Source organism: Pistacia vera, unplaced genomic scaffold (genome assembly GCF_008641045.1).
Source record: "Pistacia vera cultivar Batoury unplaced genomic scaffold, PisVer_v2 Contig343, whole genome shotgun sequence".
Lineage (NCBI taxonomy): Eukaryota > Viridiplantae > Streptophyta > Magnoliopsida > Sapindales > Anacardiaceae > Pistacia > Pistacia vera.
In genome coordinates, this window is record NW_022196161.1 from 450,001 (window position 1) to 474,057 (window position 24,057).

General features: G+C 34.6%; 1 protein-coding gene across 2 annotated transcripts; it reads left to right on the plus strand.

Annotated features, from left to right (window-relative positions):
• The first annotated feature begins 17,490 nt into the window (after nt 1–17,490).
• Nucleotides 17,491–23,230, plus strand: LOC116138651 (uncharacterized protein At5g49945-like). 2 transcript variants are annotated; one of them, XM_031424345.1, is made up of 4 exons: nt 17,492–17,740; nt 19,729–20,664; nt 22,375–22,578; nt 22,661–23,230. In XM_031424345.1, the coding sequence occupies exons 1-4, from the start codon at nt 17,618–17,620 to the stop codon at nt 22,889–22,891; spliced, it is 1,494 nt and encodes a 497-aa protein (XP_031280205.1). In that variant the 5' UTR covers nt 17,492–17,617; the 3' UTR covers nt 22,892–23,230. The 2 variants fall into 2 exon arrangements, with proteins under 2 accessions (XP_031280206.1, XP_031280205.1); XM_031424346.1 differs by lacking the exon at nt 19,729–20,664 and having other exon boundaries at nt 17,491–18,676.
• Nucleotides 23,231–24,057: the final 827 nt, after the last annotated feature.

Here is a 24,057-nt window from a genome sequence, read left to right on the forward strand (position 1 = left end):
TCAAAATAGAATAATAATGAGTACATTTAGATAAAAATTAAGTATAAAAGACTAGACATTAAGGGGGTTAAATATGACATTTTGCATTCTCATCATAAACCTAATCACTAGTGCCGCTATCTTGGTGATTTCTTCAATAACGATTTCTCCAATTTGCAAACCCAATTTTCCTTTCCAACAACCCTAGAACCATCTAGCCAAAACATGTAGATTTCCTCTTCCAAATCAATATGTGGAAACACAGTTTTCTCATCAGTTGAACCAGTTTAAGATCCATCTATGCTACCAAGGCCAACAAAATCTGAATGGAAGAATGCTTCACTACTAGAGAAAATACTTCATCAATTTCTTCCTTCTGAGCGTATCCCTTTGCTACCAACCTGGCCTTGTATCAAACATCTTCTTTGTTAAGAAACCCCTTATTCTTTGCATATACCCATTTGCACCCAATCGCCTTATGTAGGGATCGCATTTCATCGTTCATGGCTTGCCTCTATGATTCACAATTTGAACTCCTCACCACTTCTTTAAAAATGGTAGGAATATCATCACCTACAATTAGAAGTGCATAGGCCACCATATCAGCAAATGAGTAGGTTTTCGAATTTCTTGTCTTGGCCTATTATATGTAATCAATTTTGGTTGCTTTGGAGATTCTTTGGAAAAATCTCCTCTTCATTTTTAATGATCTCCTCTATCACAAGGGTTTCAACATTTCTAGTTGGGCTAGCGGATGTTGTTTCAAACTCCGCCTGCTGTCGAGTATGCTCCACTTGTTGCGGAGTACTGCTAACCTTTATTTGGTTTCCTGTTTTCTTCTCTAACATAGAAGACTCATCAAATGTTACATCCCTGCTAAACAGTATTTTCTCTGAACTTGGACACCAAAGATGGTATCCTTTTACACTTGAGGTAATCCCCAAGAATACTACTTTCTTTGCTCTAGGATCTAACTTAGACTCTTTCACATGATAATAAGAAGTGGAACCAAAAACACGTAAAGAATCATAATCAGAAATAGGTTTTCCAGACCAAACCTCTAATGGAGTTTTTCCCCCAATTGCAGTCGATGGTAAACAATTAATGAGATGGCGCATGTAAGTAACTACCTCAGCCCAAAATTCCTTGCCTAGCCCAACATTAGACAACATACATTGAACTTTCTCTAGTATAGTTTGATTCATGCGTTCTACCACCCCATTATGTTGTGGTGTATTTCTTGCTGTAAAGTGATGTACTATACCTTTATATTGACAAACTTTCAGAAAAGGATCACAATGATACTATCCACTGATATCTGTTCGTAGCTGCTTGATCTTTCTATCGGTCTAGGTCTCAATCTTCTTTTTCCATTTAAGGAAAACCCCGAGTACATCATCTTTAGTCTTCATAACATACACCCACACTCTTTTGGAAAACTCATTTACAAAAGTGGTGAAATAGTGCACACCTACAAAAGATATTTTGGTAGGTCCCCAAACATCAGAATGAACATAATCCATAATACTCTTAGTACCGTGGATTGAGGTGTCGAACTTTAATCTTGTTTGTTTTCCCATAACACAATGCTCATAAAAATCCAGCTTACAGGTCTTTGGACCTTTCAATAAGCCTTGATTCACCAAACTAAGTAAGGTTTATTTCACCTGCATGCCCTAAACCATACACCACAGCCTGAGCACTATTGAATTTGCATCCTTCTATGTGACTATAATTGCCGTTCCAATAATCGTACTACCATGATAGTAATACAAGTTGTTCCTCCTTGTACCTGTCATTACTAGAAGAACGCCTGAATAAACGTTTAGAATTCCATCTCCCATATTCATTGTGCAGCCTTTAGATTTCAAGGCTCTCAAAGAGATGGGATTTTTCTTTAACTTCGGTACATACCAAACATCTTCCAAAATTCTAGTTGAGCCATCATCATTCTTCAACCAAATTGAATCTATCCTAGTTGTTTGGCAACGATCATCATTGCCCATATAAATAACTCCATCACGTTCTTCAAAATTAAAGAACCACTCCTAGTGAGGACACACATGATAGGTACACCCTAAATCCATAATCCACTCATTTGGCCTAGATTTGGATAGTAGGCTAACTAGAGAAAAATCTGACTCATATTCTTCACGTTTAACCACATGTGCATTAGAAACAGCTTGGCTGTAACGCCCACATGGAGGTATGTAATTTAATTTATGTTCTTATGCCATTAGTTGATTTTTGCTAAGGTTATTTTAAGGAAAATGTGAAGAAAATGCCTTAAACTTGCATTAAGGGTAAAATGGTCTTTTCACTCAAATTAGTTGAAATTGTGGGGAGTGAAAAGAGAAAGAATTTCATGGAGAATGCAATAAAAATGAGGGCATTATGGTAATTGATTAAGGGACATAAATGGAATTTTAAAGAAAGTGAAAGGGCAAAATGGGAAACTAATATATAATTTTTATGTTATATCAAATTGAAGAGTCAAACCCTAGCCATTCTTACCCATTTGCACGCCACTTTCACCTCCATATTCTCTCAAATTCTTCAATTCTTCTTTAAAGGAAATTCAAAGGTTATTAGTGTTTTTGAGTGGATTTTCAATCTTAAGCTTCTATAGGTAAGATCCTTGCACTAAGAAGTGAATTTTAGTTTTTAAAGTGTTGATTTTGATGGTTTATGCTCATAGGATTTAAGAGGAAGAGAGTTTGATCAAAGGAGATTCTTAAAGGGTTGAATTTGCTCATATCAAAGGTAAGTAAATCCTACCCTAAGTATGATTTAAGTTATGTTGTGTAGAGAACTTTCTTTATGTATATATATGTGTTATATGTAGAATTGTTGATGGATTTGGTGTTGAATAATGATTAGAACCTATCCATGAGAAGTTGTGTTGGTGTAGTTGTTATTTGATGAATGTTTGGATGAGATTTGGAAGAATTGAAGTGAAAATTTTGAAGTGTGTATTTTGGGCAGATTTGGTGTTAATTATGGAGGAGTTTATTCCAAATTTTTGGTGGCCTAAAATAGAGATAAAAGTGTAGCCAAATTAGTGTTGATTTGTGCACATGAATTGTTTGATGAAATGCCAAAGAGAAGTGCATGTATGAGTATGATTATGTGTTACCTTGGGATGTGTTTGTAGATGGTAGAGAAGGACATGTTTGCATTCCATAATGCATAATTGCATTTAAATATGTGAAGTTAGAAAGAATTATAAGCATGAAACCATCTACATGCATACATATTCATAAGAGCATGAAAATTCCCTAAAATATGTTAAAGAGAAAATAGAAAGAAATGAGAATATTAAAGATATTAAAATCTGAATTTTTCTTAAAGAAGTGTAAAAAAAGATAAAAAGAAGAGAAGGTTGTTGCGATGGGGAGTCGTGAGTGACATAGTCCCACATGCACGCCGTCTTTAGTGAGGGGCCTCAAAATTCAGAAAGAAGAAATGTACAGTCCGTTAGAAGTGAGTGTGGATAAGGACTGTACCCAAAATTAGAGAATTCACTCACACGGCCAAGGCTCCAAATCCATGTCTCAACCGAGTCCGATCGGCAAGAATAGAAAGAAAGAATTGAAAGAAAGAATAGAAAGAAAGAATAGAAAAGAAAGAAAGAATAGAAAGAATAGAAAAGAAAGAATAGAAAAGAAAGAAAAAAAAAAAAACAGAAAGAAAAACTAGAAAAGAAAGAAATAAATAAAGAAAAAGAAAAAGAAAACAGAATAAGAAAAATAGAAAAGAAAATGTATAATTTATGCATTTGTGCATTTGCATCATGAATATGCATAATACCATGCTCATTATCATGGGTAGTGAAAAATTTAGAAAATAGAGAGAAAAACAGAAAGCAAAATAGAGAAAGAATAGAGAAAGAAGAGAGAGAAGAATAGGGAAAGAATAGAGAATAATTGGAAAATGTGATGTAAGGAAAGAAAATTTGGAATTTTAAATAACGAAGAGAGAGAAGGGTAGCATAGTGGGTTTACTTATTGAGCCATTAGTGCTCACTCCATTGCTTTTAATGTTTTGCAGGTAATAGGTGAGTTGCAGTCACTCGGAACGTCACGCAGTGGAAGGGTCAGGCTACACTGTCAAGTTGCTATTTTTGAGAACATTTTGTAAATATTTGTATATAAAGAAAAATTAAATATGGGCCCATACTTTATTACTCGTATATATATGTGTATTTTCTTATATATATTTTTTTATGAGTTTTAGTGATTATTTTACGAGTATACTAGCTAGAAAGAAAGCATTACATTGGCCCTCTTTCTTTTGCAACTTTGGACAATCTCTTTTCTAATGCCCTTTCTCACGACAAAAGGCACACGGATCCCTGTTGACTTTTCCCTTCGAACAAGATCTTCCCATTTTCTCTTTCTTATGACCCTGACTATGCCCTCTTGTTGTAAGCACCTCTGCTAATTCATCTCTATTCTCTTTCTGCTCTTTCTTCCAAATTTCATGATTAGACAAGGTAGAACAGACTTCTTCAAAAGACAAATTTTCTTTCCCATGAAAAAGTGTAATACTAAGATGATTCAATTCATCCAGAAGAGAACCAATCCACAACATGGATTTATCTCCATTTCTGAATGTTTTATCCAAATTTAACAAATCAACAATCAGTTTGTCAAATGTATTAATGTGGCTACTAATACTCATACTGTAATAACTGTTTTCTACTAGTATACTTTAGAACATATACATTAAAAACTTACATAATTATTTTATGAAAATAGTTGAGCCCAAATTTTTCTTTACTTACAAAACATAATTCTTTACATATATCAAAAGAACAAGTACAAAAAACTTAGTGACAATGGACAGTAATGCCAATCCTCCCCGCTTGTCGACGTCCTTCCGACCGCTACTCATCTATTTCCTGCAAAAATATGGAAAAACAACGGGGTGAGCATAAAAATGCTCAGTAAGTAAATCCCTTAACTCTTCTCCTTCTTAGGTTTTTTCCTTCCTTAATTCCTTCTCTTTTCTTTCGCTGTTTCTTTCTCTGTTTCTTATTCTTATTGTTCTTTTCTTTCTTTCTACTTCTCTCTGTTCTTTCTTTCTTATTCTTTCTATTCTTCCTAACCATTATGAAATTCATGGCAATATGCATGAATAAAATGCATATGCAATAATGCATAAAATGCTTTTTCTTTCTTATTTCTATTTTCTTGTTCTATTTCTTTTCTTTTCTTTTTCTTTCTATTCTTTTCTTTTCTTTCTTGTTTTTCCTTTCTTTTCTTTTCTTGGCTTGTTCATGCCTTCTCATTCTTTCTTATAGATATTCTTTCTCATTCTTTCTTATTCTTATTCTTTCTCATTCTTATTCTTTCTTTTCTTATTCTTATTTTTATTCTTTCTTTTCTTATTTTTTGCCGATCGGACTTGGTTGATGTATGAATTTGGAACCTTGGTCGTGTGAGTGAGTACAGTCCTCATCTACATGCACTCTTGCAGACTGTACAACTTCTTCTTTCTTCTTAGGCCACTCAATTAAGGTGGCATGCATTTAGGAATTCTTCTTGGTACAACCCTCATCCACATACACTCTTACGGGCCGTACAATTCTTCTTCTTCTTATGCCACTCAATTAAGGTGAGAATTTCTTCTTAGCACTCACGGTTCCCCAGCACAACCACCTATTCTTTTCTCTTTTTTAACACTTTTTAATTCTTTGATGCTTATTCTTCCTTTCCCTTTATTCTTAGAGTGTTTTATTCTTTATTCTTTATTCTTTATGCTTTATTCTTTAATCTTCATTCTTTATTCTTTATTATTTATTCTTTCTTAAGTTTCTACACATACACAATTATATGCATATGGATGGCTCATGCTTAAAATTTCTTACTTACATGCACTTATGAAATGCACATATGCAATGCTTGCATAAAATTAAAGTTTCTACCCAACTCATACTTCACTTAGGCATTTCATCAAACAATAATTGTGCATGAACAAACCCTAATTTAATTATCATTCTATTTGTTTCTTAAACTATCCAAATTGAGAGAAAAACTCTCTTGTAACATCACCATACCTACTTGGCATAAACACTCCCAAAAGTTTCTCCAATTCTTCCAATTTCAACCCATCATCAAACCATCACATACACTCCTCATATTCCAATATATCCAACAACAAGCATAAATAATCATCAATCTCATCTCAATTTCTCAATAATCATATCATAGACATTTAAAGGAAATCTCTACTCACTTGATTTTCTTAAACTTTAACTTGAGTTGGATTTTGAGTGGAATTTACTTACCTTATGCTTGAGTAGTCTCTCCTAAGCTCTCTACTCTTGTTGGATTCAAATCTTCTCTTAACCCTAAGCATAAACTTCATAAGAACTAACTTTTACACAAATAAATCATAGATAAAGAACATGAATTCTTACCTTTTGATGCCTAGAATCAAAACCCTATGAAAATCTACTCAAAAGCCCTCAAATTCCTTGGAGAAGTGAATGAAAATTTGAGAGAAAATGAAAGAGGAGAGTGGCGGTGGAAAGAAGAAAATAAGGGTTACAAACCCTTATCATCTTATTTTATAACTATGCTTTTCCATTTTGCCCTTACACTTTTTTGGAAATTCCATCCTTGTCCCTTAGTCAATTACCATAATGCCCTCATTTTTATTGTATTCTTTATGAAATTCTATCTCTTTTCACTCCCCACAATTTTAACTAATTTTGAGTGAAAATACTATTTTACCCTTAATACAAGTTTAAGGCATTTTCTTCATATTCTCTTAAAATAATTCTAACAAAAATCAACTAAGGGCTATAAAACATAATTTAAATCATGTTGATTTACCTCCATGTTGGGCGTTACACGTACCTTGTTGCAACTGAAGACGAAACAATCTTTTCATCAAATAGAGTCGATTCTCATTACTTTTCTTTATGTATTTGTTTTCCAATACCTTCCATAACTTATTGCCAAACTTCTCTTTCATGAATGGATATTTCTGCTCTCTACAAAGACAGGAGTGAATCATCCCACAAGCTTTTACATTCAACCTCATCCAATCTTTCTCATTGATATCTTTTGGTTTTTCCTTATATATAACTATATTGAGATCTTTTTGACACAAGCTATCCATTACCTCACACTGCCATAGGCCAAAGTTATTTTGACCATCAATTTTTGCAATAGGAGAAGAAGAGAAACTTATTTTTGGGATGAACAACAATAGAACTTGGCCCCCTTTATATAGGCCAAGACCTTAAACTCATTTATATTCCCACTTGATGTAGGATTGCAAATTATCTCATTCTTATTTCCACTAGGAGTGGGATTGCTAAATTCCTATTCCTTATGGATTACTAATTCCTATTCCTATTTCAATAAATCTCTACCTTGATGAATTAGCAACCTTCAAATTTCTTCTGTATTCATTTGACAAATTCTACAGCACCTTTAAATGCGCCAAATGGCGCTTTCAAACACATAGGTTCCATTTCACAACTTGCCAATATCCTTTACCATGATCATGCAAACACCTGCTCACAATTCCAACTATATGTGAAATGTTGGGCCTAGTAATCCATAGTGCTTAATTTGAGGAGGACCTTGTCACAAACACTTGAGTTGTCCAGTACTTTAATTTCAATAATTTATTTTAATGTAAAACATGTTGACATCTTTATGAAACTATCATTGAATTTAAAGTACGTTGTGAAAACTCCATCTTATGCATATAATTAAAGTAAATCTGATGAAAAAATGGATCAACATGTTGGAAATTTTCCTAATTATGGGCTAACATGGATTATGTTTTGATTTAATCAAACCGGTAAACACATAGTCCAATGAGATATTTTGATGGGCTTAGTGATTGTTTATTTTGAAAGCCTTATACACTTCATACTTAATTAATCTGGGTTATGACTACTAGTGTGAGCTATAGGGTTTATTAGGCCCTTGATGGGGGCCCCCAATAGACTGATATATAAATTGGTAAGTCTCCTTTCCAAACGTATGATTGATTATTCCCATTAAAATTATCAGTCATATTTACGCCTTCTTGGAAAGGAAGACAAACCTCTTGATTGACAATCGATCTCTTTCAAGAATCAGAAATTATATCAAAATTAGGTTTGTCTTGTTCCTAATTTAATATCAGTATTTTATAAACTAGTATGTGGGTTATTGAGATCTGAGTGCATTGATATTATATTGATCTTGTAATTCAATCTTTATGGTTTAACGCATTAATTTATATTTTGATATGGTGATTAATTCTTACACAAGATCCTTTGGATGTCATCATTACCTTAATAAAATTTAAAACTCTTTATACATGTTGTAAAATCTTCGAAAGAGAAGCACACTAGAAGATACTAATCTCATTACATATTTGGTAACATATTGATCTTGGTTTATTATCTAACTAGAAAATAATTTGTTCATATAAATCATTATAGAGCGGATCTTTGCCGTGACAAATTTTGTCCTAGAGGTTCCATCGGCCGTTTTTTATCAGCTTTCTTCCAATCACAAAAATCAATATTTACTTGCAGCCATGTTGATGTCTCTTGCCACATTGCTTATTTGCATAACTGAGCTAGTTTACCAAGCTCTTAAGGCAAGAGTTGCTTGGAAGTGGAGGCGGAAAATCATACCTTGGTTTTATTATTCATCTCTAGGAAACAGGCACAGGCCATTTGGTTCTGTCACTGATATTATTGAATTACTTTCTGCAATTTTCCAGTATGTTTTATATCGTCAAGGCACTGATTGTCCCGTACAAATTTCCATTATGCCTCTTGTATTTGCCTTCTGTGTACTGTGTTCTAAGTTTCAGAAGAATTCTGAAGAGAGCCTGGCATATTATTCTGGAGAGGTTAGGCATTGAAGGATGGCTTGAGGATGTTTAATTTTCCCAATTATAGAATTGCTGTAGTATTTGGGTTGAATTTGATGCTTCATTCATAAGATTTTACTTATTAAAATGTGTATGGGAATATGTATGTATATAATAAACAAATTGATAAAAAGGTTTCATCACATCATTACACTGATTTGCTGAGAACATCCAACTGAAATTAATCTCAGATATATTGTTACATTCACGTATGTCCATCCATCATTTGGATGGTTTTAAGAAAATATCACTGAAGTGGTCAATTCAAATTGGACGATCAGAGTCTGAAATGGTGATTTTATGAAAATTTTTCATGTGAATTTTTTTTATGGTATATACATTAATTATTTCGATACCTCTTCTACATAATCGATAGTTAATAGTTAATTATTTTGTGCTTTAGCTTGAATTGGATTCAAAACTTTTGCATCAAGATAAAATTTGGATTATAAGTTCATTCAACAAAATCCGATATAAATTTTAAAGTTGCTCTTACTTTGTCTCGATTTCAAGGCAATTTTAACCATCTATAGGTAGTCCAGTGGTGCGATAAGGACTATGTAATGACTCTCTCTCTAGCTAGTATAATTGTAAAATGAACAGTAAAACTCACCATATTTTTAGTGCAAAAACTACAGCAGTCAACTCTAGATCATGCGTAGGGTATCTCGTCTCATACTCTTTCAACTGCCGAGGAGCATAAGCTATTACCCTACCCAACTGCATTAATACTACACCAAGTCCCTGAAATGAGGCATCTGTATAAATGTCATAATCTACACCCTCCTGTGGTAACACAAGAATAGGAGCTGTGGTCAATCTTCTTTTTAACAAAATTGGAGCACCCTAGGGAGAATAGCTAGGTCGAATAAAACCCTTGTCTAAGAGTTCTTGAAGCTGCCTTTTCAATTCCTGAAGCTCGACTGGGGCTATCCGGTAAGGGGCTTTAAAAATTGGAGATATCCTTGGTGCCAGTTCAATGCTGAATTCTACTTCTCTTTTCGGAGGTAAACCCAGAAAAACTTCTGGAAATACATCTAAAAACTCCTGAACTACTGGCATAATCTGAATCTCTGGTTGTGGGACATCACTACTGTGCACTACATGAGCAATATACCTCAAGCACCATTTTCTTAGCATCTTTCTAGCCTTCACACTGCTAATCAACATACTAAGTTAGTGGCCCTCGCCGAAATTAAACTTATCACCATCATCAAGATTAAATCTTTCTTTCTTATTCCGGCAATCAATCTCTACTCCAAATCTCCCCAGGAAATCCATGCCCAAAATAACATCAAAATCTGGCATATCAAACACTATCAAATTCACTGGCAACTCCCTTCCATGGATCACTACGGACTCCCCTAGAAGCATCTCCTTAGTTACCACACTAACACCATCTAGTAACTCTTTCTTAATGGAATAGTTCTCGGCCTTTTATTCTGCCAAACCCACATGTTCTTCTTGGGTTGAAATATTTTCTTATTTCTCACCTCTCTATTATTGGAGCATCAGCTTTAACATTGCTATCGTATGCTCCACGAACCTAAACCACTTTTCTACCACTATTGGGTCCGTCGTACCCTTGAATGCTGACGGCTGATGTTGACTAGGCAACCCATATATCGGCTCAATACGATTCTGCACTATCGGGGGTACCGGCCTCTCTCTCTCCTCTTTGGTGGTCAGTACAATAACTGGGGTCTCAACTCTCTCTCCAGTATTGAGCCTCCTTGAGTCTCTACCAAGACTTACTGTATAGTTATGGATCCTCATTTCATCGAGGACAGGGGAAGTAAATTCTGACGGGTTGGAAGGTTCACCCGTACTCATTGCCTTCTTACTGCCTGCTGATGAGAATGCAAAATGTCATATTTACCCCCCTTAATGTCTAGTCTTTTATACTTATTTATTGCCTAAATGTACTCATTATTATTCTATTTTGATTTAGGATGCAAATGGAGGTGTTAATTACAAAACGGAATTAATTAAGTGAATTCGGACAGTTTCCACATCGTTTCATAATCTGGGCATAACTCTCTCATCCAAGCTCCGATTGAGATGATTCAAAATGCTATGGAACTCTAAGAAAGAGATCTACAACTTTCAAGTTTTTAGTTTGGAGGGATACTTGCTGCATAAAGGTTGTAATCGAGCTTGAAGTTGACACACCTGCACTGCCAATGTTCTGGAACATTCCGTCTTGTCATCAAATAGGCAGATTATTACATGACGTTTTGAAGACCTGTGGCATACAAATTACAGCTGGAAACACCATTTTCCTATTTTGTATTAAGACTTTATTTTATTTTCAATTACTCATATTAGGATAAAGGTTATTTTGGGATTTTAGAATATTTTTAGGAGATTTAGATTGAGTAGAATTAGAATTCGAATTAGATATTTTTTAAAGGGAGATCAGATTAGGGTAGAACGGATAACACACACGCCTCTCTCTTGTCTTCTCTGTAACTTTTCCTTTGGAATTTTCGTGATGGCCATGAGAGGCTAATTTTTATAACTTGATCGAAGGAAACGGAGGCCTCGGAATCAATAACTGTGAGATCTAATCCATTTTATTTCAGTGTTCAATTTTATGCTTTGAGTATTGGATGTTCTTCTATGCTTATTTTAATGATTGTTTCATTTAATTTCTAGGAGGCCTACTAGGTTATTATTTGTTACATTCTACTACTAAGTTAGATATCAAATCCGTAATTGTTTGATCCCTCTAACTTGTGAAGCAATTAGGGTTATTAATTTGCTGCATCAGGAATTAGTAATCTTAGGAGGAACACTTGACTAAATTAAATGCAACCGCTTGAGTTTGTGTTGTTTAGCTTCATCGATCTCTCTAGTTCTTAAGGCTGCCACTAGATTAAATCTTTGGCACTTGTCTATGGTTGTTTAGAAGTAAGGTTAATTAAGATCGCTTGTTTCCTAATTAATTACAACTAAGGAGGGATAGGAAAATAGTTCCAACGGTGAATATTCAAGTATGAATTGATTTAATTTTGCATCAATGATCAATTGTAAGATTCCGATGGTGGATGTTGACTAAGACCAAGTTTTGTTATATTAATTTATTTCGATTTGAATTGTTTTTGTTTTTGTTTTTGCTAAGATTGTTTTCTATTTTACTCAAAACCCCCAAGCCTTATTCACATCATCGAAAATTCGGCTAGACACTCTTCGTGGGATCGACCCTTGCTTACCCTATTTACAGTTTAGTAGTTAGGTTAGGAAGGTTTTTAATCTTGGTTGCCTACGACAGCACACCACATGTTCAAGTTCTCAAACACTTTTAGTCATCTCAATTAACTCATCTACTACAAGTAAGGAAAGAAATAACTTACAGCGGTTAGCTACGGAACATCAATGTGGCGGGAGAGGCACACTGTCAAATCGCAAAATCTTTGCTCTGATACCAAAAATGTAATGACTCTCTCTCTAGCTAGTATACTCGTAAAATAAACAGTAAAGCTCACTAAATATAAATATTATGAAAATATAGATGTAGATGAGTATAAAATAATGGGCCCAAATTTTCTTTATATATACAAAACTATACATAGTGTAAATAAATTTCTCAAGAAGCGCGACAATGTTGCTCGACCCTTCCGCATCTTGACATTCCAAGCGACTGCATCTTATCTACTACCTGCAAAAACATTGAAAACAATGGAATCAGCACTAATTGCTCAGTAAGTAAACCCGCTATGCTACCCTTCTATCTTTGTTGCTCATATTCTGAATTCTTTCCTTACATCACACTTCTCTCTTCTTCTCTGTTCTTTCTCTATTCTTTTTATGTTTTATCTCTCTGTTCTTTCTCTATTCTTGTTTCTCACTTACTAACATGTAAGCACAACTGGAGAAACTAATTCTGAATAATATGAATGCCATGGTGCATGTGCATAAATGCATAAAGAATGCAATTTCTTTTCTGTTTTATGTTTCTCTTCTTTCTTTCTATTCTATTATGTTCTTTCTTTCTTTCTGTGTTCTATTCTTTCTTTCTTTCTATTATGTTCTTTCTTTCTGTGTTTTACTCTTTCTTTCTTTCTCTTCTGTCTTTCTTTCTATTCTTTCTTTCTATGCCAATCGGACTTGGTTGAGGCATGGATTCAGAACCCTGGCCATGTGAGTGGGTACAGTCCTCATCTATATGCACTTCTATCGGACTATACAACTCTTCTTTCTAATTCTAAGGCCACTCACTAAAGGCGGCGTGCATGTAGGTAAATTATGTTGGTATAGTTCTCATCCACATACACTTCTAACGAACTATACACTTACTTCTTTCTTATTCCGAGGCCACTCACTGAAGGCGGCGTGTATGTGGGACTATTCTTCTCTGTCACTCACGGGTTCCCCATCGCAACAACCTTATCTTCTCTTATCTTTTTACAATTAATTCTTTTCTTTCTTTTTCTTTATTCTTTACTATTCTCATCCATGTGTATGTGCATGGAACTATGCTCATTCTTTGCTGTTCTTTCTAAATGCAAATGTGAGAATATGAGAATGCATTATGGCATATTAAAATATCATCAGAGAACTAGTATTTTCTACCAACAACATTCCCATACTTGAAATCAATCATAGATTATTAGACTAAAAAATATTTTGAGGTAGTCATTCTGCACATGTCATATTAAAGAAGACATATCTCGAGTTATACAGATCGCATTGCTACGATATTACTTTCATTTTAAAGCTTAGAGTAGGGCTACAACTTTTATGTTTAGGTCTCAACCTAGTTCAATCAGTAACATGCCAAAAAATCACTCAGAAGGTCATGGCTGTGACAGGGCAACCATGGTAATATGTTTTCTCTTAGGATTTTCATCAAACAAATTGCATGCATACTCAAACTCTATTTGGCTACACTTCTACTTCTTTCTCAAGCCACCAATATTTGGAGCAAAACTCCATTAAATCAACACTAAACCTGGCCAGGAAACTACACTCCATAAAGTCTACTCAAACTCTTTCTAAATTCAACCAAACTTCCATCAATCACCATATAGGCAAAGTCTACATTCTCATGGCTGAATTTTAATTATCATCAAGTATCAATCTCATCAAAACTTCTCAAAAACATAAGCACATACATACATGTACAAATCTCTACAAACTTACTCAAATCAAACTTAGGGTTGGATTTACTTGCCTTGATCTTGGGTAGTTCCACACTAGAAACTCTCTCTTTGGGTAGATCTCCTCTTCTTCTTAAACCCTAAGCATATAACTATAAGAATTCAACACTTTAAAAATTAATCTCACATCATATTGCAAGAACTCTTACCTTTGGATGCTTAGGATTGAATATCTACCAAAATCCAACCAAAAATCCTCTAAATTGCCTCGGAAATTTGATGAAGAAAATGAGAGAATTTGGAGATGAAAGTGGCGTGTGAGAGAGTAGAGAATGATAGAGTTTTCAAGAATGAATTCAAAATATCTCATTTATTACTTCTACTTTTCCATTTTGCCCTTGCACTTTCTATGAAATTCCATCTATGTCCCTTAGTCAATTATAATAATGCCCTCATTTTTATTAACTTCTCCATGAAATTCTATCTCTTTTCAGTCCCCACTTTTTCAACTAATTATGAGTGAAAAGAGCATTTTATTCCTAATGAAATTTTAAGACATTTTCTTCACACTTGTTCAAGATAACTTTAACGAAATTCAACTAAGGGTATTAGGGAATACGTAAAGCTACGTACCTCGATGTAGATATTACAGACTATTAGGTGTATTACTCAAGAATCTTAAATTTAATTCTCTTTAGTTGCTGATAGGGGTGGCCTTTGGAGGTTTACTTGGTCCATTAACTTTAAGACTCCAATGGACTAATTAAGGTGTGCACAAGCTGGTCTGACACCCTCAATTCCTAGAAAAAAAAAAAAAAAAAAAAAATCCTATGCTACCCTAGAGTTAGTTTACTTATTTTTTCTTCTTAAAACCAAGGTTATGTTATCAAATCAGTTCTACTTTGATTTGGAATATAAAATTACAATATCTGCCTCATATGGGTAGCAAAGCATTACCAAAAATATATTTTATAAAGTAGAATTTGATATACAGCATATAAATTTTTAATTTCGGATATATGATAATTAATGGATAACTGAGTCCATTTATGAAAGAAAATCTCATACTTGCATTGCAATGGAGTTATCACATGTTCATTTTTATTTACTGATCTTTCCTAGAGCAACTAAGACGATAACATATTCATGCCTTAAGAGTAGTTATGGCGCAGGTCGGGGCGGGGCCGAGGAATGGGTCCCCCGTACGCATACCCAACCCCTTGAGGAAGCACACATACTTGACTAGTACCTAAGTTGGAAGTGTCGAGGAATCCCCATCCCACAGGGATGAGATGGTCCCCATCTCCAACCCGCCCTCTTCGGTTGATAATACCCACGGGGAATTTTCCCCTTGTATGGGGATTAATCCTCACATGGCATTTATTCAATATGCATGGTGATTTTAATAAACGTATTTGTAAACATGCAATCAAACACTTTAAATATTAAAAAATTAGACCATTTGATTACATGAACCAAATTAATCAATACCCATAGACTATAGTTTATTTATAAGAATATTTTGAGGATAAAATTGAGTTTTTATTTACATATAAAGTTTATACTATAAACTATATACTCCACTTAAATAAAAGCTAATTACGTATGAAAAACATGTCAATTTAAGAAATTAATTTTTAATTATAACAAACCAATTATATATATATATTAGATTTTTTAACTGTTTTCTTTAACCTGAATTTTTATTATTATTTTCTTTTAATCAATTTAGACGGTTACCAGTTATATAATATTTTCAATTAATTATAAATGTATTTAATATTAATCAATCTTTTCCAATAAACAAATAAATTAATAATTTAATAACTTTTGACAATGGACAATTTGGAGTTTTAGACTTGTAATTTCATACATTTAAGATTAAGAGTTCCAATTTTTATGTAACACCAAACTTGGTCGTATAATAGACTTGTTCATCTATTAGATTATGTTAATACGTTAACAACTTATATTTAATTTACAAATTATTAAATTAAAATGTATAGTGACATAATATATTTTATTTATATTTAAGAATAAATTAATATGATTCATTAATTCATTACATTAATGATAATAAAAATAATAAAACTTCACATAATGGAAATATTATTCCATTATTGAAGATTTCAATAGTGATTAGTTTTATAATATTCAAGAAATATATCAAAAATTGGCACTAAAACATAATTACTTAATCTGTTAATTAGAAAGGGAGAGACTGAGATAGAGATATATTATTGAAACCATTTTGAATTATTAATCTTTACTCAAAAGTATTAGATATCCTTATAAAACATAATAAATTGTTAAACATTAATCAAATATCAAAATATATTTATTTTATACCTTACAGTTACTTTTATTACATAAATTAAAATATTCAATAATAAATTTAAGATAATAATTACAAAATTTGATTGCATCACATGATTCATAGGATGATTATTTTCCACAAAATCTATTATTTTATACAAAATTTTATAAAACATATAATTAATTACTTATATATTTTCAAGATGGGGCAAGGCCTCGCGAGGATATATGCATCCCCAAACCCACCCCACCCCTACACTCAGGGAATACTCTTCTCCCCATATCCCACCGCATCCTCGAAGTTTTTGGGGAATCCTTGACCGGTTCGAGGCGAGGCCCCAGCGGGACGGGTAAAACGCCCATCTTTACTTAAGGGATTGCTTACTTTTGGGTCCATTTTCAAACCAAAAAATTAACTAACTTAAATTAACATATAAGATCCAAACATAAATACCTTTAAATGTTCTTTTTTAATTTAGTAATATAACAAATATAAATCATCAACAACAACAAATTAACACTATTTTTCTTTTTAGGCTTATACACATCTAAACAATGTGGTTTCTAACAAATCTTAACAACCAAAAATAATTTCATAACCTATCTAGTTTTTTTTTTTTTTTTTCTTTTGGGTAAGTTACCTAGAGATCTTGTAATTGGACGACAAGACTTTATTCATTCGGATAAGTTATCTAGAGGTCTTGTGTGCGACCTATCACATTTGTGACATTGGGGATTCGACTTATCACATTTGTGACCTCGAGAATTAGTTGAATTACACGCAAGTTGACTCGAACACCTCAATTATCCATAAAAAAAAAAAAAAAAATTTACCTAATTTTTAATCTCATATCTATATTGAACTCATTAATAGTTAACTAAAGTCATCTTATTAAGGTTGATGCTTTAGTTGGGTGAATCTACAAGGCAAATTGTCATCCCTACCCCTTATGTAAAATGACTATATTTAGCATGTAGTTATGAAATTTATTAACACATTGATTAAAAAAGAAATTATATAACTTCTTAGATTATATGATAAAGATTATTAAAAATTATAATTTTAAGGAAAACATAAATTAAAACATGATATTTCTGCAATAAAATATGACATGTTTGCTAAACATCATTTTCCCCCAAATATCCCAGAATATTACACATTTGTCCTCCTCTATTTGCTCATATTGCCATCACTATCTCTTCTTCTTGTTGCTCCCAATCATTTTTCGCCCCATCTTCCTTCTTCTTCAACTTCAGCATGTCAGTTACTTTCTCTTTTTGAATCTAACGGTGACTCAACCGCGCTCTCAATCTTCTTCATCACAATGAAGTCTCACAGTCTTCTCTCACTCTTTCTCTCCCTCTTAATTTTCTCTCTCTCTTTCACTCCCCTCCTCGCCTCCGATTCCCACTTCGAAGGCTTCGACGCCGAAGATGACGTCGTAGAGGATGAGCCTGTCGACCTCGACTCGCTCCACCGAGTCACCGATCTCCCCCTGACTCAGTCCGAGTCCACCTCATCTCCACCCATCACCACCACCACCACCACAACCACAACCAATCTCGATTCCCCAGATCCCCAATCGGATCCGGATCCGAATCCAAACCCTAACCCGACTCCCACATCTTCGGATCCTCAATTGAAGCCCTCGGCTCCAACGACGTCGTTTGATTACTGGGACGAAGATGAGTTCGAAGGCTTACCCGTTCATCAACAACCCCAATTGGAAACCCCAGCAGTTACTGAATCTGCTGCGAGTACGGATCAAACACCAGATACCAAAATGACTGAAGAAGCTAAAAACGTCGCCGTTTTGAAGAAGAATTCGTACACGGTGGAGATCGTTTGTGTGACGTTTTTGATCATGTTTATAATTAATTACTTCACAGGAAAACGGGAGAATGAGAATCTTGCTCTGGCGTGGGCGACGAAATTTGCCACGAAAAATTCGATTTTCGAGAAAAATTTTAGTCTATTAGGTGTGGGAGAAGGAGATGACTCGCCTTTGTTGTTGAAAGAGGGGCAAAATGTGTTTAAATTTTACGCGAGCGGGAGGAGGTATTGTTCGGGGTTGTTGGCGACGATGGAGTTGAAGGGCCGGCACGATTTGATATCGAGATTTTATAATTTGGTGGTGCCGTGTAAGGATGAGATTACTTTTGAGGTTTATATGAATGATGACTCCATGGATCATGTGGTGTTTGCGATGGCGAAGAAGAAGACGGCAAAAACCATGCAGAAGGAGGTTAGGGACTTGAATAAGTTTGCAGGATTGATAACAGCGCCGCCGGCACCGAAGAAATGGGTGGTGGAGGATTTGGGGGTTGTTTCAGAGAGCAGGGAGGTTGCTGGGGATTTGATCACCGAGGCGGTGCTCGATCAGGTTGGGATTTTGTTATTGTTTTTTATTTGATGGATGTTATGAATGTTGGAACCTTGTATATTATTTGGTAAAGATAAGTATGTCGCATGGGATGTAATTGGTAGTTTTCAAGTATGGTAGAATGACCCTTTTGTTAGCTTTGTTTTTCTGATGATTTGGTGTGAGTATTTTTTAAATGTGCTCTACTTGTTGATCTTATTGAGACGTTTTAATCATCTTTGAAGACAATGTTGATTCTTGTAATTGCTTGAAAGATTGTTTCATATAGATATGGTACTTTTTTATTATGGTAGTATGAACGTTTTGTTATTTGTTAGCTTTGGTTGTTTTGATGATTTGATGTGAGTCCTTTTGGAAATTTTTGTGTGTAGATGGTTTAGTTGTTGATCTATTTGAGGTGTTTTGATTGGTATTTAATTAGCTAGAAGAAAATGTGAGTATTTGTGGTGATTAATGAGAATTACTAGTTTTATTTAAAGTTGTCTCTTGGTAGCAGGTATTAATTAGTTTCCGGCTGGTTCTTATATGAATAGTTGGCTTTCATTTGTTAGTAAATTTTTGTTCATGTAATTTGCATATGGGATTTCCTTAAATTGATTATACTAGGTCACCTTGTTAGCTTTTGTTTAACTATTTGTTGCTGTAATTTCTTGGGGGTTAGATGGATTTTTTTGATATATATGTTTTCTGTTTCCCTTTTTTGTTGATTATTTGGTTGAAGATCATGTCATGTAGATGTTTCATTTTTTGACTCAATTATTGTTTGTCATGGACTTGTGTTGCATTGGTGCTTGAATTCATGTTAGTTGATGTGAAATTATTGTTCCATGTCACCTGATGCATTGAAAGGAAACTCTTTGGTGTTGTTTACTGCTTTTATTAAGGGTAGAGGCAAAATTTTCAGTGAAGAAATGGTTTTTTATAATTATAAAAGAAATTACTTCTCTTGTTTCATCTTGTTTGACATTGTCTTTCTCTTTTGTTGGGACATCTGTTTAAGTTCAATATTCCAGAGTCTGATTGGGCACTAAATGAACTNTGACGTCGTAGAGGATGAGCCTGTCGACCTCGACTCGCTCCACCGAGTCACCGATCTCCCCCTGACTCAGTCCGAGTCCACCTCATCTCCACCCATCACCACCACCACCACCACAACCACAACCAATCTCGATTCCCCAGATCCCCAATCGGATCCGGATCCGAATCCAAACCCTAACCCGACTCCCACATCTACGGATCCTCAATTGAAGCCCTCGGCTCCAACGACGTCGTTTGATTACTGGGACGAAGATGAGTTCGAAGGCTTACCCGTTCATCAACAACCCCAATTGGAAACCCCAGCAGTTACTGAATCTGCTGCGAGTACGGATCAAACACCAGATCCCAAAATGACTGAAGAAGCTAAAAACGTCGCCGTTTTGAAGAAGAATTCGTACACGGTGGAGATCGTTTGTGTGACGTTTTTGATCATGTTTATAATTAATTACTTCACAGGAAAACGGGAGAATGAGAATCTTGCTCTGGCGTGGGCGACGAAATTTGCCACGAAAAATTCGATTTTCGAGAAAAATTTTAGTCTATTAGGTGTGGGAGAAGGAGATGACTCGCCTTTGTTGTTGAAAGAGGGGCAAAATGTGTTTAAATTTTACGCGAGCGGGAGGAGGTATTGTTCGGGGTTGTTGGCGACGATGGAGTTGAAGGGCCGGCACGATTTGATATCGAGATTGTATAATTTGGTGGTGCCGTGTAAGGATGAGATTACTTTTGAGGTTTATATGAATGATGATTCCATGGATCATGTGGTGTTTGCGATGGCGAAGAAGAAAACGGCAAAAACCATGCAGAAGGAGGTTAGGGACTTGAATAAGTTTGCAGGATTGATAACAGCGCCGCCGGCACCGAAGAAATGGGTGGTGGAGGATTTGGGGGTTGTTTCAGAGAGTAGGGAGGTTGCTGGGGATTTGATCACCGAGGCGGTGCTCGATCAGGTTGGGATTTTGTTATTGTTTTTTATTTGATGGATATTATGAATGTTGGAACCTCGTATATTATTTGGTAAAGATAAGTATGTCGCATGGGATGTAATTGGTAGTTTTCAAGTATGGTAGAATGACCCTTTTGTTAGCTTTGTTTTTCTGATGATTTGGTGTTAGTATTTTTTAAATGTGCTCTACTTGTTGATCTTATTGAGACGTTTTAATCATCTTTGAAGACAATGTTGATTCTTGTAATTGCTTGAAAGATTGTTTCATATAGATATGGTACTTTTTTATTATGGTAGTATGAACGTTTTGTTATTTGTTAGCTTTGGTTGTTTTGATGATTTGATGTGAGTCCTTTTGGAAATTTTTGTGTGTAGATGGTTTAGTTGTTGATCTATTTGAGGTGTTTTGATTGGTATTTAATTAGCTAGAAGAAAATGTGAGTATTTGTGGTGATTAATGAGAATTACTAGTTTTATTTAAAGTTGTCTCTTGGTAGCAGGTATTAATTAGTTTCCGGCTGGTTCTTATATGAATAGTTGGCTTTCATTTGTTAGTAAATTTTTGTTCATGTAATTTGCATATGGGATTTCCTTAAATTGATTATACTAGGTCACCTTGTTAGCTTTTGTTTAACTATTTGTTGCTGTAATTTCTTGGGGGTTAGATGGATTTTTTTGATATATATGTTTTCTGTTTCCCTTTTTTGTTGATTATTTGGTTGAAGATCATGTCATGTAGATGTTTCATTTTTTGACTCAATTATTGTTTGTCATGGACTTGTGTTGCATTGGTGCTTGAATTCATGTTAGTTGATGTGAAATTATTGTTCCATGTCACCTGATGCATTGAATTGAAACTCTTTGGTGTTGTTTACTGCTTTTATTTAGGGGAGAGGCAAAATTTTCAGTGAAGAAATGGTTTTTTGTAATTATAAAAGAAATTACTTCTCTTGTTTCATCTTGTTTGACATTGTCTTTCTCTTTTGTTGGGACATCTGTTAAGTTCAATATTCCAGAGTCTGATTGGGCACTAAATGAACTTGCCTAATAGCAACTATCTTTCATAGCCCTGAAGTAAGTCATTAGCATGTAATGCTGAGCCAAGTGGCTGCTTTCTTGAGACTGATCCTGTATCAATAGCTGCTCAAGCAATCCTTTCAAAATCCAATATATCTGTTTGGCCCTTATGGCCAAGTAGGCCTTTATAGGAGCAAAATTCTACTCTACATGAGTGTGTCAAGCAGCCCCTCAATGCTTTAAATGTTGCATAGCCAAGCTCGTTTGGCTCAGAACTGTTGATGTGTACTTTTGGTCAATGTAATGAATTTGATCCTGGGTCAATGTGACTGGAGAGCCCCACAAATAGACATGACCTATTAAGGCAAATTAGCCCACTAAACCAGTTTGGTGCTTGTGATTGGATCCAATTTTGTTTCTTCCTATAAGCTTAAGCATTTGGTATTAATGGCATTTCAACTTTTAAATATTAAAGAGCATATTTCTATTTTTCTTGTGTATTTTCGAACTGAATGCATTTTTGGGAAATTGAAAATTATTGTGTTTATTGTGCTTCATTCTAGTTGCTTGTACTGTACGTTTTGTCCCATTAGCTTATGCACATGTTGCTCTTGTTGCCTTATGCTTAGTTTGTTAGGTTTTGTGCTGATATGTCACCTTGGAATAGGCAATATAAATTGCAATTGTTATTTTGCAGGTTTTTGGCGACAAAGCTTTTGAAAAATACGGGAAGGGTTTCATTTCAATGCATTTTTCTGATCAACACCCTGGCACACATAGGAAGATGCTGTTATTTAAATTTGCCCTTCCTGATGCCAACAACATTGGTGATATGAGCCGGTTGGTGGCCCTTGTACCCTATTACATTGATCTAATTGGACGATACAAGCTCAGCCCACAGGTGTGTGAATTTGCTATAATTTGATTTTACTTGTATGCCATGTTAGTTATATTTTTTAAAGCTATGAATCATGTAAATGCAGGCTCGATCCAAAACAGAAGCAGCCAGACAGAAGGCTGCCCAAGAGGCATATAAAGAACTTCAGAATGCTAGGCAAGAAGCCTTGCAGAAAAAGAAGGCAGAAAGGAGAAAGATGGTGGAGGAGGCTGAGGCAAAGCTCAGTGCTGAGGCTATTCGCAGGAAGGATGCAAAAGAACGTGCTCGTCAAATGAAGAAAGGAATGCCTAGGGTAAAGATGACACGAGCTCACTAGATGATTTCTCCTGTGTCAAATGAAGATAGCAAATCTAGGATAAAAGATATAACCTGGGCTTACTCCACAATTTCAAGTTCTGTTACGCAGCATTCTGGAATTCGCCTTCTGGTTTATTTCTTGATTGCCCTCTGACATTGTAGTTGGCTACCCAGCCTTACATAGGATTTTGGCCTTTTTGTATCCTATGGCTGTGAACTTCGGCTCCTTGTATCAGCTAGTCTCCAACACTACCACATCATTGTGGGTTTTGAAAGGCACCAAAATTGGATGCTTTAAAAACCATTAAAAAGATTATCTTGAATGACTCTTTTTACATCATTTTGGAGCATGTTTGAAGTCATGTGGTATTTTTGGGGAGGTGAACGGTTTTACTTTGATAAGGATTTGATATAATAATATGCAGTTGCCTTATCTCTCATCTAACTCACTGGGTTATTGTCTGTCGAAAGGATTGAATTTATTATGCATAGCAGTGCAGGATATGAATCTATCTTTGTGCATTACAATCAATTTTCTTGTGGAATTTGGGTGATCTTTTAACACTTTTTAAGCAAATGTTAAGAACATTAATGATTAAACACATGTAAGAGTGTCCTTAAGAGCATATGTTCAGAATATCAAGCACATGTTAAAGGTTATGATATGAGTTTGGATGTTTTAAGAGCATATATAATTGATATGAAGCACGTGTTACGGCTATAACGAGTTTTCAAGAGTTTATGTTAAAGGATGTGAAGCACATGTTAAGACTATAACACAAGTTGGTTGTTTTAAACTTTAATAGCATATCCTAAAGATATCAAGCACGTGTTAAGGCTATAACACGAGTCCGATCATTTAAGTTAAGTATATGTTAAAGATATTGAGCATATGTTAACGATTGTAAATATGCTTTTTGAATGCATACTTTGTACAGATAAAAAAGGAAAATTTTGTCAAAATATTGGAAAAGATAGAAGTGGAATTTCAGCTATTGTAAGCTGATTTAGCTTATTCCATAAAGATTACATAACATTATTCCATAAAGAAATAAAAGATTACACAACATAATTCAAAAAAGATAAGCAGTTACATTACATTACATTATTCAAGAAATTCTCAGTCATATCTCTTCTTAATATAAATTTGATGAATACATTTACATATTATATGGGTTTACTAAA